This window comes from Condylostylus longicornis, unplaced genomic scaffold (assembly GCF_029603195.1).
Source record: "Condylostylus longicornis isolate FDR11 unplaced genomic scaffold, ASM2960319v2 ptg000010l, whole genome shotgun sequence".
Classification (NCBI taxonomy): domain Eukaryota; kingdom Metazoa; phylum Arthropoda; class Insecta; order Diptera; family Dolichopodidae; genus Condylostylus; species Condylostylus longicornis.
The window spans coordinates 24,760,549-24,778,276 of record NW_026577979.1 but is presented as its reverse complement, the minus strand read 5'-3'; the positions used below and the strand labels follow the sequence as shown (position 1 = coordinate 24,778,276).

The window sequence follows — 17,728 nt, the reverse complement described above, 5'->3', positions numbered from 1 at the left end:
TTTTTTTTTTATTTTGTTTAATACAATTATACATACATACCCGATTATAATAAAGATTCGAATCAATTATTATGAAAAAAAATTTTTCTTTTCATTTATAATTATAATAATTAAGCACCGAAGCTTACAATCGATAATTTAATTTCTTCATTTGCTTTAAGCAATCAAGTTAGCAGTTCAGCACATTGTAAAGCTGTGTAAGGTGATAGATTTTCCATTCTACGAGTATTGTCAAATTATTTATCACAAAAAGCGTTCATAATGTAACTCTACTAGACGCATTTTTGAAAATTATCACTTAAATTATTTTGTCACATTTAGTCGCATATATTTTGTTGTCAACAGAGATATAAAAGTTAACCAATCGATGGCTAATTCAAATTTTAATTGAATTAATGGAAAATTTATTTTATTTAAATTTCTTCGTCACTTTTTACCAAAAACAAAACAAAGTTGGAAAACATCTTTCTTTCTCTAATTTACTATTTATTATTTATACTTTTTTCTGTTACCAGTTTAATGTCACATTACATTTCGCTTCCAGTAGAATACCATAAAAAAAATCTGATGTGAACAGCACATAACCGACCGCAATGTGTATTGTCTAGTTAAGTAAGTGTTACAGAATATTATAAAAATGTCTGTTAAACACTTCTTTCCAATTTTTAGGACATTAGTAAGCTTATAGTTTACATACATAGAAAAATGTAAATTTTGCTCTTAGTAGAATTTCGCTTTGTGTTACCCGAAATCCATTAAATGCTCGCCAGTTACTTTCGGTAATAACCAGAACTCAAATATCAAATTTCAAGAAATTCTATCAATTCGTTCCGTAGATATGGTGAAAAATGTTCAAAAAAATTTATATATGTTCATTGTTTTAGTACGAAGATTTTAAATATTAAATTTCAATGAAATCGGTTGATTATTTCAAAATGTATATTTGGCCCGTAGTAAACGCCCAGTTGCTGACAAATGATTTGTTCCAAAAGTTAGGAGGTTTCGCAGACGGTGGAGCTGAGCTTATACATTTGAAGTAAATCGCTAGAATATTTTCTTCAAAATGGTCAAAAATGTAAAACAGGCCTGCTAAAAAGTGCAGTTGCTGAATATCCCAAAAGTTGATCAATCCGTGCCATGGTCGAAATAAACTTATATATAAAATTTCATCAAAATCGGTTCAGTCGAACTTGAGATACACGCGTGCACACACAGACCGAGAGACCGACAGCTTGCTAAAAATAGTTTATTTACACTTCCCTACCATGGAGAAGTGCATTACCACCGAAAACTCGATATGCAAAATTTGTTGCCATCACATAACCTACCTATTGTATACACAATACGGTCGGTAAAAAATACGACGTAATAAAAAAAATGTGACGTGTCTATAGAATAAGACTGAATGTTTATATGTTTATACTGTAAAACCTCCATGAGACGGAACGTCTTGGAACTGGGAAAACTTTCCGGCTTGCAGATGTTTCCTGCTAAGGGAGGTTGTTAAAGATTTAAGTATATATTTTCAATTTTCAAGTTTATATTGCAATTCACTTTCATATTTTGATTGAAATTAATTATGTTTGACTTGATTTATTTATTGTGAATTACTTGAGTTATGTAAATGTGTATAAAACAATATGGGAACGGCAGGTACTTTCTGTATAATTGAGAATAATTTCTTATTGTTCTTTTTATTCATTCTCTTATCAACCATTGAAGGTAGCAGTTATATAAAATATTAAAAACCTGTTTGTTGCTATCCTATAACTTTAACAGGTTATGGGCCCAGGCACATGCTTTTTTTTAATAAGTAAAATTGAATATAATTTGGCCTGAATAATTTAATATAATTAGAAATTGAAGATAAGAATTTTTTTGAATTAATCAAAATTAATATTCCAAGTAATTGTGTGGAGAAGTTGAATAATGATAAATATGAATCGTGGAGGTTACAAACCAGGAGTGTTCTTGTATTTAACGATCTATGGAAATATGTAAATGGAGATATTAAGTGTCCTAATACTGAAGTAGAAAAAAAATTAGGGAAATCTAAAGACGCAAAGGCTTTAGCATTGATGTTACTATCATTGAAAGAGAATCAACTGCAACATGTCAAGAAAGCTACAATTTCGAACGAAGCGTGGAATATTCTGGCAAAATTGTATACCTCACGTGGACCTGCAAAGAAGGTGATATATAAAAAATTATTTTCGTTGAAGAAAAATTTGAATGAAAGTGTGAGAGAGCACATAGCACATTTCTTGAATTTAGTGGATCAAATTCAGGAAATTAGTATTACATTACCAAAAGATTTAATTTCAATTATGTTATTAAATTCATTGCTGGATGATTTTGAAAACTTAATTATTGCGATGGAAAGCAGAGATGAACTTCCTGAACCAAATGGGTTGAAAATTAGATTATTAGAGGAAGAAAATAAGAAACAAAATTTTGTTAATGTAAAAGATAATTTTAAAAGAGACCTTAAAAGTCAGTATTCTAATAATAACAATAATTATAATTTCAAAAATAATACTCATTTTCTGGAACATGTTATTTTTGCGGCAAACGAGAGCAAAAATCAAGTGATTGCTATGAAAAAAAAACAGTTGTAAGAAGGATGATACGACAAAAACAAACGCTGTAATGACTACTGTGTGCTAAAAATAATCAAGTTTTTTCGAATTCACATCAATGGTATTTACACAGCGGTGCAACTACTCATATGTGTAATAGAAAAGAATTATTTTCAAGTTGGACTTCAAAATTAATTTCAATTACAGAAACAGTTGGTGGTCAAAAATTAAAATCATATGGAGTATGTAATGTAATAATTAATATAATAAATATTGAGAATACTGCTGAAATTACGCTAACAAATGTATCCTACGTGCCAAATTTAAATTATAATTTGATATCTGTATCGGAGGCATCTGAAAAGAATTATAAAACTATATTCAATAAAAATTATACAACTATAATGAATTACCATAATATGTGTGTTGTAAAAGCAAAACGAGAAGGTAACCTTTATGTAGTAAAGGCAAGAAGTAATGCAAGTAATTTTTCTTTCATTTCGAATCATAAAAATAATAATGAAATAATTAAATGGCCTCAACCTTACGGCCATCTAAATTTCCGAGATTTACATAAATTAAAAGACAGAAATATAATTAATGCAGTTCTAAAAGATTTAAAATTTGAAGGTTTGAAATGCATTGTTTGCGAAAAATCAAAAATTCATCAAATGCCGCTTCAAAACTCAAAAATTAATTTTATTTGTTAATAATAGAATTTGTGCCTTCTGATAATTGTGTTCCGTTAAGTGCTAAATCTGTTGGTGGCGCACAATATTTTGTGACATTTATAGACGGCAAGTCAAAGCATGTCCACGTGGGTTTTTTAACAAGAAACTGGAAGAAAAATAAAATGCCTAAGAACTGATAACGGACGGGAATATTTGTCAAAACAGTTTAGTGAATACTCAGAGCAAAATGGAATTGAACGAGAACTTTCAGTACCCTATGCTCTCCAGCAAAATGGTATCGCTGCTCGAGCAAATCGCACTTTAATGGAGATGGCGCGTTGTATGTTTTAGATTCAGAACTTTCTATATCTGGAACCCATGGACTGGGCGAAAACCAGAAACAAATCATTTTAGAAGTTTTGGTAGCAAAGTTATTGCACTTCGTAAAGGCAGAAATTTTTGCAAATTGGAGCCTAAAGGTGAAGAATACACTTTTGTGGGTAATAATATTAATTCAAAAGCTTTTCGGTTATGAAAATGATGAAAATGGTCTTCATGAAAGAAAAGTTGAACTTATTGATATATGCGACAATCGAATTAAAGAAGTTAAATAGCAAGCTATTTAATTACAAGAAACTATTGACAACAATGATGAAGATACGAAATCTGGAATAGTAAGTGAAGGTATTGTAAGTCAACAAGGATGTACATCAAATAATATAAATAATAAAAGCTGTGACTCGTTTCAAACGGTAGACGATGATTCCAGTTCAAAATCTGAAGTTGAAACAAGTGAAGAAACAAATGAAGTTTTTTCAGATAAATCTTTAAAGAAAAAGGTTAAAGGCAGACCGAAAGTGATTAAAACTGGAATGAGAGGTAAACCTAAGAAATCATATTCAGAAAAAGCAAATTTAACATCAGATATATCATTTGAAACACCAAGCAGATTTAAGGCAGCTTCGCAAAGTTGTAATAGTGAAAAATTGAAGGAAGGCATGATTAAAGAATTAAATTAATTGAAACAAAATGAAACCTGGACATTAGTAGATCGGGAATTGATAAACCATATAGGGAATTGATAGATAATTTAATGTATCTGTCGAATTCTGTACGACCAGATATATCATTTGCAGTTAATTCTTTAGGAAGATTTACCGTCTAAAGGTTAGTTCATTGGACTGCGGCAAAAAGTATATAAACTTCACTCGACCTTCCGCGAAACCTGCTAACTTTTGGAAGAAATCAGGCGTCAGCAACTGGACGTTTACTACTGGCCAAATATACATTATTGCGTATATAAAGAGAAATAATCAACCGACTTCATTGAAATTTAATATTTAAATTCTTCGTATTAAAAAAATGAATCTATTTTTGGTGAGATCAGGGCTCGGAAACTGATCTGAGAACCGATTTTACGGTTTTTACCACATCTACGGAACGAATTGATGGAATTTCTTGAAATTTGATATTTGAGCTCTGGTTGTCACCGAAACTAACTGGAGAGCATTTCAGGGAATTCTACTAAGAGCCAAATTTACATTTTTGTAGGTATGTTAGCTATAAGCTTACTAATGCCCTAAAAGCTGGAAAGAAGTATTTAAGAGGCATTTTTATAATATTGCGGTCGGTTATGTGGTGACCACATCAAATTTTTTTTATTTCAATTAAATTTTTTCGTTTTTAGAAAATTTGGTTTGTAAATTAAAATTTTAATTTTTGAATTTTTTTTATGATTATAAAAATTGAATTGAGTCGGAGTGTTAAAGATTTAGGTATATTTCCAATTTACAATTTTGTATTACATTCACTTTCATATTATAATTGAAATTAATTTACATATGTATTATGTTTGAATTGATTTATTTATTGTGAATTACTTGAATTATGTAAAGATAAAACAATATGTGAACGGCAGATACTTTCTGTCATTTATTAATTAAGAATAATTTTCTACTGTTCTGTATTTTCTTTTTACTGTTCTATTCATTCTCTTATCAACCGTTGAAGGTAACAGTAATATTATTAATAAAATATTATAAAATATTAACAGAGGTAATTGTCTATATCTTTAACAGAGGTAATTGTCAAAAGAATTTTGTTGTCAACATCTTTTCTTATTGTCAGAAAAAAAATTTAGGATTAGATATTTAATTTATTATTTAACTATTTAATATATTTTGCAAAATTTTATATTGAACCGTTTCTAAAAATTTTCAAACCAATCAATTAAAGCCTTGAAAGTAAAATCGAACTGCTGAGCAACTTTAAGAACTGTTTTTTTTTTAAGGAGAGGCCCAGATACTAGAAAATTTGTTTCACACATAGTAAGAAATCAATCGTAAACAATTTTGTTAAACTCGTTATTTTTATTTTCACGTACTATTAAACATTCTTTCCACTTCTTCTTAAGTCTCTTTAGACTTAAAAATTTCCTAAATTTGAATTTTTCCGCACATAAAATATTTATGTATTTCTACAACGCCTGTTGAATTATTTTCTTTGAGTGTGATTATCTCGTACTTCTGCTCCAATATTAATTTGTTTTTTTGTCACTTTTTCTATTAAATTAAAATCAATTATTGCAAAAAGAAGAAAAATGTGTACATAATTAAATCAACTTACTTTTTTCCACGATTCAAAAATTCTTAGAAAAACTATTTCACGAAATTTGTCTCTCCGAAATTACACAAAAAAAAAATTAAACAAAAAAATGATTGACATGCACATTTACTTGACATAAATTTTTCATCTTATAGAGGTTGTCATGTAAAATTTATATAAAAAACTTGTCCGTTTCCGTCTATGAAGGTTTTCGTTTTAAAAGGTTTTTAAGCATGGCTGTAGTATTTGAAAAAGTTGGGTATGAAAAATTGTTCTGGTTTCCGTTTTATAGAAGTTCCGCCTTAAGGAGGTTTTACTGCATGTTTATTTAATCATGTTTTTATTTAGTACATGTTGACAATTATGTCGATAAACAACTTCAAATTTCAGCAACATGTTGCTTAATTGAGTTTTGATTATTTTTGCGTTGCATGTCTTTGATATATTCAATTTTTATATAAATTCTTAAGAAGTTTGAAAAAAAGTGTGAAATAGCTAATTCTTCTCCTCTAGTTCATTCATTGTTTTATAGAGTTATTATGGTTCGCAAAGCCAATGTAATATCGTTTATCGCTTAAACATTCAGAACTTGACATTACCAAAAAATCAAGGCCTCGACCGGGCTTTTTTGTGAATGTATTTGTAAAATTGAAAAATACGTATAAAGTTAATTTTTATAGATATATATGTGATTATATCAGAAGTATAATCAAATATCAAATATAAATTTTCTCAAATTTGAAAATATGCACCAAAATCAACTAAATAATTCGACAAAAAAAATTGCACTATTATTTTAAGCACTTTTCCAAAAAAATTTTGAAAGAAATGTGCTTATTAGTTTCACTCTGTCCATCCGTCCGTGGACATGTTTACAAAACTTCTGCACCCTTGAGGATAGAAAGCTGAAATTTTATGTGTGTATAGATCTTTACTAAAAACTTATTTTCGTAGAAGAAAATTTTTACCTATCTCCGCCCTTTTAAAAGTAACACCTCCCTGAAACTTTAACAATGCCATTTTTCAAATATTTATTGCAATGAAACCATAAGCATTTTTCATATTTTTGAAACGCAGAAATATATTGGCTGGCTTCTTCTACTGCGGCATACTATACTCGAACTTTAAAAATACAAAATGGCCGCTAAAATTTGCCGTTATCTAAAGTGCGTTTTTTCTAAATTTTTGATATGGTTTTATTTCTACGCCGTACAGCTATTTTGACAGCCATTAAACACTAATAACGGTAAATTCCATCCATTAAAATATAATTATTTTTCTTAACTCACACAATTACCCTCTTTAAATTAATTTCTGCTTTATTTCAAAGACTGCATAAATCGTTCATCGTAACTATATGCAATCCTAGAGATAGTTTTTAAAAGCAGTATTTTCTTTTGTTGAAAGGAAAAGTGTTACAATACAAACCATTGGTTTGACCCAACTTTATAAAATCAATTTTTTAGTATTTTAATATCACAAGACTTTAAGAATGTAAGCACTAGTAAAGTAGAAAAAATTAAATTTTTACTTTTTCTAATTAAAAATTCGAAAAACCTGATCCTGCGGAAAATTTATGATGTTAAAAAAGGTCCTCTATAGATCCAATAAGAATACGTGTAAATTCGTCAGCTGTGAACTGTCACTCTCTCTTAGGGTTCAGGCCGCCTTGCTTGTTTTCTATTGAAAGCAATGGAAAAATTAATTGATAGATTCCTATGGGACGACGCACTGGGAATCAATCCCTTGCATGAGTCTCAGTACGCCTATCGGTCGGGAAGGTCTACTGTACTCGCTCTGCAGAGTCCAGTGGGGGACCTTGAAAACTCACTGGAAGTGCGGGAGGTGGCAGTTGGCTGCTTCTTTGATATGGAGCGAGCTTTTGACAATCATGTCATCTGTGCGTCATTGCACAAACGAGGGATTGATGCGACGACGAGCAGATGGATTAATCGGATGCTAAAGGATAGGATTGTTAAGATCACCATAGCTAACGATACACTCTTCATCTCCGCTTCAAAAGGGTGTCTGCAGGACGCGGCTTCTTTCGCTCCTCCTGTGGTCCATTGTAGTGGATGATCTAATATCTGCTCTCGGGGGCTCCGGGGCACTTGTTTGGGGTTACGCCAAAGTTGTGGCCTTCTTCATACGCGGCAAATTTGAGAAGACTATTTCTGATCTTGTACAGGAAAGGTGATTTGTTGTAGAAAGGTGGAGCGAAGGCGTTGGGTTAAAAATAAATCCCAGCAAGAGCACTTTGGTTGCCTTTATCAGACGCAGAAATAAACTAACAAGGCCAATTCTGTTTGGTGAACGTATTAGTTACTCTAGGGAGGTGAGGTATCTGGGAGTAAGCCTGCATGATAGCCTCTCCTGAAATACTCATATAGATAGAGTTATCGGGAAGGCTACGGCGGCCTTGTGGACATGCAGGAGCTTCATCGGTGGGACCTGGGGAAGCAGTCCCAGGATAGCACTGCGGCTATATACGGCCCTTGCTAGGCCCATCGTCACCTCAGGAGGCGGGTGTGCGGGCCAATTTGGAAAAGTTGCAGAGGTTGGCCTGCCTGGGTATGGCTGGGGCAATGCGGACGGCTTCTACCGCTGCATTGGAGGTGATGATTGGGTTACCGCCACTGCACCTCCATTTATTGAATGAAGCTCGGTTAGTGACTTACCGACTTCTCTCTGGCGAGGACAAGACGGGGCGAAAGTTGGCCTGCAGGACTCACAGGAATTTCATTGAGAGCGATCCGATTCTAAGAATAAACAAGTCGGATGCCTGTCTGCCGCGATACAACTTCGACGGCAAGTACAGGGTTCTGTTTCCCGATCGATGGACATGGGATCGAGGAGGCCCGGTGCTTGAGTCGGGTTCTAGCGTGTGGTATGCAGACGGATCCAAAACAGAGTCGGTTGTGGGTTCGGGTGTTCGGACACGCGTATATATGCGACCCTTGACCCGTATTGCACGGTGTTCCAAGCCGAAATACATGCAATAGAGATTTGTCTGACAATCAATTTAGAAAGGGAATATAAAAACCGTACCATCTATACGTTCTCGGACAGCTGACATTGTTGGCACTTCATTTGACTCAGGTTACATCCAAGCTGGTCTGGGGCTGCCTTGTTGCTCTTGTGGAATTGGCATCGGAGAACAGACCTACGCTCATTTACGTGCCAGGCTACAGTGGCCATGACCGCATGGCTAGTCCATTGGTCACGAGGTTGTCAATGGGCTAGCGCGGAGGTGATCTGGGGCTGCCTTTATACAGTGCTGCCTTTGTCGCTGCTCTTCTGTGGTCTGCCTTTTTCCGCCGTGAAGGCCTCTCGGCTGGCGGCTTTTTGTTTCGGCGTGCTCCAGCGGATTCACCGCGGAGTTGCTGGGAATGAACAGGAGCCGGGTTCGCGCTACTGCGTTGACGAGGCTGCCGAGGACATCCTTTGCGACTGTTCAGCACTGGCTGTCCGGCGCCGGCATTGTCATGGACATGGGTTACTAAGTCTTCGGGAACTTCTGTTCAACTCCCTTGGGGATATCTCCGGATTTATAGTTGGGACGGAGATATTATACAATAAGTCAGAAATAGCTGCGGTGGCTCGGGGGGTTTCTCATGCCCCACTCGGTTCCCTTGAAAATCTAATCTAATCTAATCTAGGGTCCAGACCTGTATTTCCATCAGCTGTAGTTCTGAATAATAAAATTTTTTCGAGCGAAATGTCAAAACACGGCGAATGTGACAAGAAATTATTTTTAAAACCTTGTTGTTATTTTGAGTTCATAGTTTTCATTATTTTAAAGCAATTGGTAAAAAGGGCTAAATCATTGCTAGTAAAATAATTTAAAATTTTTAAATATCCATAATTTTATAAACAATATCTATATACAGCATCCACTGCATTTATTAAACCTATTTTTTTTAGTGGCAAAACAGAAGTACCCTTTGCATATACCTCAAAAAAGGTTCTCAAACTTTTCTTTCTCGTAGACCCTTGTCATGTTTTTCAATTTTTGATAGAAACCCTGCTACTTTCTTTGATAGATTTAAGTTTCTTACAGTAGCGAGGGATACCTATAATGTGAGAAAGTTAAAGATAAGAAAACAACAAATTTTCAAGCTTACAACACAGTTAAAGTGGGAGTTTAAACAAAAGAAAGAAACGAAATGAAAAAAGTAAAACAAATAAAACATATTTTTTTTCTTTAATTTGAATTTTTCGTTTTAATTTTCGTTCGTTTTCTCGTTTGATTTGTATTTTTCGTCAATACTTTTTAGCTCTTTTCCAAAAAATTTTTTAAAAAAATTGCATATTAGTTTCATTCTGTCCGTCCGTCCGTCCGTCCATCCGTGGACATGTTTACAAAACTTCTACGCCCTTGAAGATAGAAAACTAAAATTTAATATGTACATAGATCTTTACTAGAAACTTATTTCTGTGGAACAAAATTTTTACCTATCTCTCCCCTCATTTGTTACAGTGAAAATATAAGCATTTTTCAAATTTTGCAAACGCAAAGGTAGTGGCTTGCTTCTCCTATCGGAGCATACTATAACTAAACTTTAAAAAAACAAAATGGCCGTCGAAATTTACAGTTATCTAAAATCGGTTTTTTCTAAATTTTTGATCTCGTTTTTCTTCTAGACTCCAAGTTGTAGGAGCCTGAAGTTTTAGCAGCTTTTAGACAAAAACAAATAGTTTATTTCGTTGGAAGAAAATTTTGTTCCATCTTTACACCCTCTCAAGTTATCGTTTCCCGAAATTTGCGAAATTTGAATTTTTGACGCTTTATATTTCGGAAACCGGAAGTTTTTACAAATTCCTGTAAACGCAAAAGCTAACGGTAAATTCCATGACATTAAAAAATATAATTATTTTTCTTAACTCACGCAATTAACCCTTAAAATCGGGCATTATATTAACATTAATTATATTAAACTTATTTTTGCTTAATTTTAAAGACTGCATGAATCGTTCATCCTAAATTTATGCAATCCTTGAAATAGTTTCGTATATCAATGATAGTTACTTTAATAGTGTAGGAGGTATACATAGATTGTTTATAAAAGCAGTATTTTCACTTTTTAATGGAAAAATGCTACACTACAAGCCATTGGTTTGACCAAACTTTATTTAAAATAAAATTTGATAAAAACGAGAAAAAAAATAGAGTTGACCTTGTCAACTCTGTGATACCCGTACGAATTTGTTATCCTATGTGCGAATAACTAATGTGCCATAACTAACTATGGGGCAGACTATGACTTTAAGTCGCCGTATTACCATATTAATTTATACAAAATTTTAGTACTATTGAAGTTGTATGGCAGCTACCAGAAAGAGCCAAGAAATTTTAGCGAATTTTATCAAGCACATCGGCCCTACTAATATACTCACTTGTGTGAAATCTCAATATCACAGCTTTTATAGTTTCTGAGATATAGTCAAATAACTTTTGAAGTTGTATGGCAGGTACCAGAAGGAGCCAAGTAATTTCAACGACTTTTATGAGACACATCGGCCCTACTAATATATTCGTTTGTGTGAAATCTCAATATCACAGCTTTTATAGTTTCTGAGATATAGCCAAATAAATTTTGAAGTTGTATGGCAGCTACCCGAACCGGTACCCCGATCATATCCAATTTAAATAGGGTTCTGGCACTTACTACAATAAATCATTTGTGAAAATTTGGTGAACTTAGCTCAATTAGTTTTTGAGTTATCGTTGGGACGGACGGACGGACGGACGGGCGGACGGACGGACGGACGGACGGACAGACAAAGCTAAATCAACTCAGAATTTGACGCTGATCAAAAACGTACACTTGAGTCTATATCTAACGCCGTTATTTCTTAACGTTACAAACGGTAAGGCAAATTTAGTATACCCTTCGAACATACGTTCGTACGGGTATAAAAAAATCTTCACGAACCCTTCGCGATCTTCAAATAAAATTCAATTTATAAGGTAGGAAGCAAAAATACAACGATTTCAATTCGAACCAAATCAGACGTAAGCGTATTTAATTTATTAAATGCGCTAAGTCGATTAATATATAATAAATGTTACAGTTGCCTAATAAATTGACCTTTTGGTCAAAATGTTCCAGTTTTGAGAAAAATGTAAAAACTTCAAATTCTAAATAAAATTCATTAGCATTACAAAACCTTAATTTTGTAGGATATTTTTGTATGTAAGATTTTAAAATTTTAAAAATCTTATTTTGAAAACATCTATTTGTTCTAAACATTTATTAAATGTTAAACATCTATTTATTTTCATCTATTAACAATTTGAAACTATATGCCAACATTTGAACCAAAAACTTCTGCTCTTTTCGATTTACTATGTGTTTTTATACCCGTACGAACGTATGTTCGAAGGGTATACTAAATTTGCCTTACCGTTTGTAACGCTAAGAAATAATGCTCCGAGATATAGACTCAAGTGTATGTTTTTAATCAGCGTCGAATTCTGAGTTGATTTAGCTTTGTCGGTCTGTCCGTCTGTCCCAGCGATAATTCAAAAACTAATTGAGCTAAGTTCACCAAATTTTCCCAAATGATTTATTGTAATAAGTGGCAGAACCCTATTTGAATTACACATGATCGCGGTACTGGTTCGGGTAGCTGCCATACAACTTCAAAATTTATTTGGCTATATCTCAGAAACTATAAAAGCTGTAAAATTGAAATTTCAACGAAAACAAACGAATATATTAGTAGGGCTAATGTGTCTGATAAAAGTCTTTGAAATTACTTTTCTCCTTCTCAACTTCAAATGTTATATGGCTATATCTCAGAAACTATTAAAGCTACGGTATTGAAATTTCACACAAACGAACATGTTAGTAGGGCCAATTTGTCTGATAAAAGTCGTTAAAATTACTTGGCTCCTTCTGGTTGCCAGAAGCTGCCATACAAGTTCAAAAGTTAGTTGGCTTTATCTCAGAAAGTATAAAAGCTATAGTATTGATATTTCAGACAAACGAATATATTAGTAGGGCCGATGTGTTTGAAAAAATTTGCTAAAATTGCTTGGCTCTTTTTGGTAGCTGCCATACAACTTCAATAGTAGTTTGGCACACACAGTTTTTTGAAAAGCACAATACTGAAATTTTGCATAAATTAATATGGTAATACGGCAACTTAAAGTCATAGTCTGTTCCATAGTCAGTTATGGTATATTTATTCGCACATAGGATAACAAATTCGCACGGGTATCACAGAGTTGACACGGTTTTTTCTCGTTTTTATAAGTTTTCATTAAACAATAGTCTTTTTTCAACACTTTGAAATTGACATTTAATTGGCATTATTCAATTTGACTTGGACTTATTCAATTTGCTTAAAACAAAGAAAGAGATTTACTTGAAGTTTTTGACTTCACTGTGTTCCTATACATATTAAACAATATAAGTTATATATATATAACTTATATTGTTTAATATGATGGATAAACTATATAACAATCTTATATACATATATATATTGAATGATTTAACTTATGTATATTATGTACCATTAAATTTATTCAGATGTGCGAAATAATAATATATATGTAAGTATATACATACATACTAATGAAAGTAATAATTAATAATAAGAATTACATATTCTGATTGATTCATATAATTCCAAAAACATTTAGTCCATTCATATTATGAATGAAAAGGTATTGTGTAGTAACAAAATGTATGAACAATTTTAATTTCTCTTATTTAGAGATTAATGCCATAATTTTTTGTGTAATTGAGTTTGTTTTCATGCACACTTTTACCGACCGTAGGTTATGTTATGGCAACAAATTTTGCATATCGAGTTTTCGGTGGGAACGTACTTCTCTATAGTAGGGAAGTGTAAATAAACTATTTTCAGCAACCTGTCGGTCTGTGTGTGCACGCGTGTATCTCAAGTTCTGCTAAACCGATTTTGATGAAATTTTATATGTAAGCTTATTTCCACCATGGCACGGATTGATCAAGTTTTGGTATATATCAGGCCTCGGGAACTGCACTTTTTAGCCGGCCTGTTTTACATTTTTGATCATTTTGAAGAAAATATTCAACCGATTTACTTGAAATTTTATATATAAGCTCAACTCGATCGTCCGCGAAAATTCCTATGTTTTGGAAGAAATCAGGCATCGGCAACTAGACCTTTACTACGGGCCAAATATACATTTTTGTGTATACAAAGAGAAATAATCAACCAATTTCATTGAAATTTAATATATGAATTCCTCATATTAAAGCAATGAACATGTAAATTTTTTGGAAAGATCAGGGCTCGAAAACTGATCTGCGGGCGATTTTACATTTTTCACCATATCTACGGAATCAATTGATGGAATTTCATGAAATTTGATATTTGAGTTCTGGTTGTTACCGAAACTAAGCTTACTAAAGTCCTAAAAATTGGAAAGAAGTATTTAACAGACATTTTTATAATATTCTGTTACACTTTCATTCAACTAGACAATATATAATGCGGTCGCTTATGTGCTGACCACATCAGATTTTTTTATATTGTTAGGAACAAAATACGAGTATAATGTACAAAATATAAAGTATACTTACATATAACGTAAATGTTATCAAGTTAATTTCGCTTCAAATTGAAAGAAAAAAAGATTTTATAAAACAAATATTGGAAAAAAATAAAAAAATTTATTTTATTTTAAAAATAAATTTTTTTTAATTTAGGTTTTTTTTTAATTTTCAATTTTTGAAATTTTCAAAAGCGTCTTTGCTTTTCTGCAAATGCTTAGTTTGAATAAATGGTAAAATCGGCCTTGCTTATAATACAAAATAAAAAGTATAAAATAATGGAAAAATTAAATTAATGGAAAAAATAAATTATAATGAAAATATAATAATTCGCTCAGCGTACAATAAAGCGTACAACAAATACTTATAGCAATTCAAAATAAAAAAAAAATTCATTAAAAATAAAAAATATTCTATGATAATATTATGAAAGGATACAGTCCATACGTATACATTTAAAAGATCAATATTTAAATTCAGTTTGTGTTATCTATATGTATTTTAAAATGTTTTTAATTTTCTTATTTTTCAGCAAGTCACGATGAAGAAACAAATTCAGTTACTTTATCAGATACAACACCACGCTCCCGTGCTACATATGTTGATGACGGCTGTGGCGCAAATTTACCGCCTGATTTATTATCATTTTCAGCCCAACGTGTTCCACAATCACCATCCTTACAAAGCTCTATATCAAATATTCCTACTGATAACCGCCCAACTTACAGGAAATCTCCATTATCCAGTCCAGTTTATCAACATGTTCTACCAAGTTGTTCCTTACCATCGACATCATCATCTTTACCTGCTAGTAATGGAATATACGGAACAGCTCAAACACAGTTTCGCACATTACAATATCCTAAAAATCGAAATTTCACAATTGTAACTGCTAACACCTCTAATACTAATCGCAATAACGAGTCGCCATTTATCCCTGCTCCAGTTGTTTATCCACCTATCATAATGAAACAAGGCTATATGACAATACCACGTAAACCTCGTGTACCAAGTTGGACACCATCCGTCACTTCACCGTTATCAGAATTTCAACCTGCATCAATCACGCAAAATCCAAGTATAGCTGGAACAGATATGTCAGAAGCATCATTGACTGAACCAGTTTATGATAATTTAGGGTTACGTACCACAGCTGGTGGTAATTCAATGCTTAGTTTACATAAAATTGGTACTACAAACGCTAATAGCAATAAAGTTATGTCACCACGGTACACAATGAAAGATCGACCATTACCGGCAACACCAAATACAATTAACAATGAATGTGCTAATACCAACTTTGGCGTAACAATTAACGTCGTTAGTAATAGTAATAGTGGCCTTAAATTCAATAAAGCCGATACTAGTAATAATGGTGCCGTTAATCATAATTTTAACAAAAGTATAAGTAATAATAACAATAATAGCAATAGTAATAATAACAACAACAATAGCAATAGTAATAATAATAATAAAAATAATAATAACAATAATAACAATTCTCTGCTTAATAACAGCAGTAACTTTGTCCCACAATCTACTTCCAAATTATATGAACCAATACATGAACTCTCAAATTTAACAAATACATCTGATACAGAACCATTATATGGCACAGCCAAAAGTAATAGTGGATTAACAATAGTGCCATCAATCAACAATGGGTACCAAAATGCAACAAAATCGGCCAAAATTCCACCACGACCACCGCCAAAACCCAAAAAGAAAATTGCAGTTACATCAACAGGACATGGTGGCAGCACAAGTCAACTTTTTCAAGATGAAGATGAAGATGGCACAGAGGTCTAGTCTTTATTGTTTTCCATTAAATCATATGGAAAACGCACTAAAAAAACAAGGACAAAATTTAAAAACTCGAAGTTGAAAAACGAAACCCCACATATTATTGTCGCAAAAAACGCAATAAATTTTACTGATTTCGGCCTTCTTATTTAAAAATGTGTATATAAGTATGTATTATGCACATGAATAATTTTTTATGCGTATATGAATCAGTATATCGTAAGCTGATGCATGAGTAATTCTTATATGTAAGTACTTTAGTATTATATCATACTTATTCAGTCAAAGTACACTTTGTAATCTTTAAAATTTTATATAATTTACGAAATACGAAACACACGTTGCATACAGTAATCGTACAGAAAGTTATACCTATTAAAAATATCGGAACACAAAATGAGAAATAATCTAAGAAGTTATAAATTTGAAACTACCATAAAAGTGACAATTACCTTCAAATTTTAAGACTAAGAAGTTAAGTATTAAAATTAGATACATATACATATGTGTATAATTCCGCATTAGGAGGAATATTTTTATTCTACTTTAAAAATGTGAATCGAGTATCCCGAACTTACTGAATTATTTAAATATTTGAAAATATTTTAACTTTGTAATCAATTGCAAAAATCGAATCAATACTTTAAAAAATCTTTAGGGAATTTACATTCGCAATCAAAAAATAATAAAAGTTGAATTCTATTTCATTAGTATTTAAAATAAAAATAATAATTTTCATAAAAGAGTAGAATGATTTTCTTTTCTACTTTCTTATATTACGACTATATACCACGCAGTTTTCGACAAGTACTCGTAATTGGAAGTTCTTTATAACTTATTTTTAGCCTTTAATTTTTAGTGCCAATCGACTGAATAAAGCGAAACTTTATTACTTTAATAGATTTATTCAAAAAATATAAATGTATAATCAAACTTTTAAACTCGAATTGTAAATTAACAAATGCCGAAAAGAAAATATCTTTAAAAGTTTTTTATTATTACAGATTTTGTTTTGCAATAAAGCTGTAAGAGATAGTAAGATAAAAAAATGCAAAATAAGTAGTAAAATTTATACAAAAATATATTGAATATTATATTATTAATAATTATAAGGAACTATTATTAAACTTATCCAAATATTATTAAAATTTTAATTTTAAGGCTAATTTTTAAATATATTAATACTTTTTAATGGCAAAGTTATGTAATTATTATATTTAGTTACAAAAATGATAATTTGAAATATTTTTCTCTTTTTAAATAAGTGTTGAATGAAATTCGTTTGCATTCTCTTCTATGTAACATAAAATACAAAATATTATATATAATATAAAATAAAGAAAAATCAAAATTTAGTATAAATTGAAAAAAAAAGATAAAGTAAATATTTTTATATTTACAAAATAAAAAAATTTTAACAATTAAAAATATTATATTAAATTCTAAATTCGAAAAACATTGCAACACATAACTTTTTTGTATGTATGTACAAATGTACATTCATAAATATTTTCTTTTT

At 31.5% G+C, this 17,728-nt stretch overlaps 1 protein-coding gene across 1 annotated transcript in view; it reads left to right on the top strand.

The window, feature by feature from the left end:
- LOC129618868 (uncharacterized) overlaps positions 1–17,384 on the top strand; it is a 34,904-nt gene extending 17,520 nt beyond the window's left edge. The window contains exon 2 of the mRNA XM_055533892.1: positions 14,939–17,384. Within this exon, the coding sequence (XP_055389867.1) occupies positions 14,939–16,215 (1,277 nt within the window). The 3' untranslated portion in view covers positions 16,216–17,384. The remainder of the gene's footprint in view (positions 1–14,938) is intronic.
- The last annotated feature ends 344 nt before the right edge of the window (positions 17,385–17,728 follow it).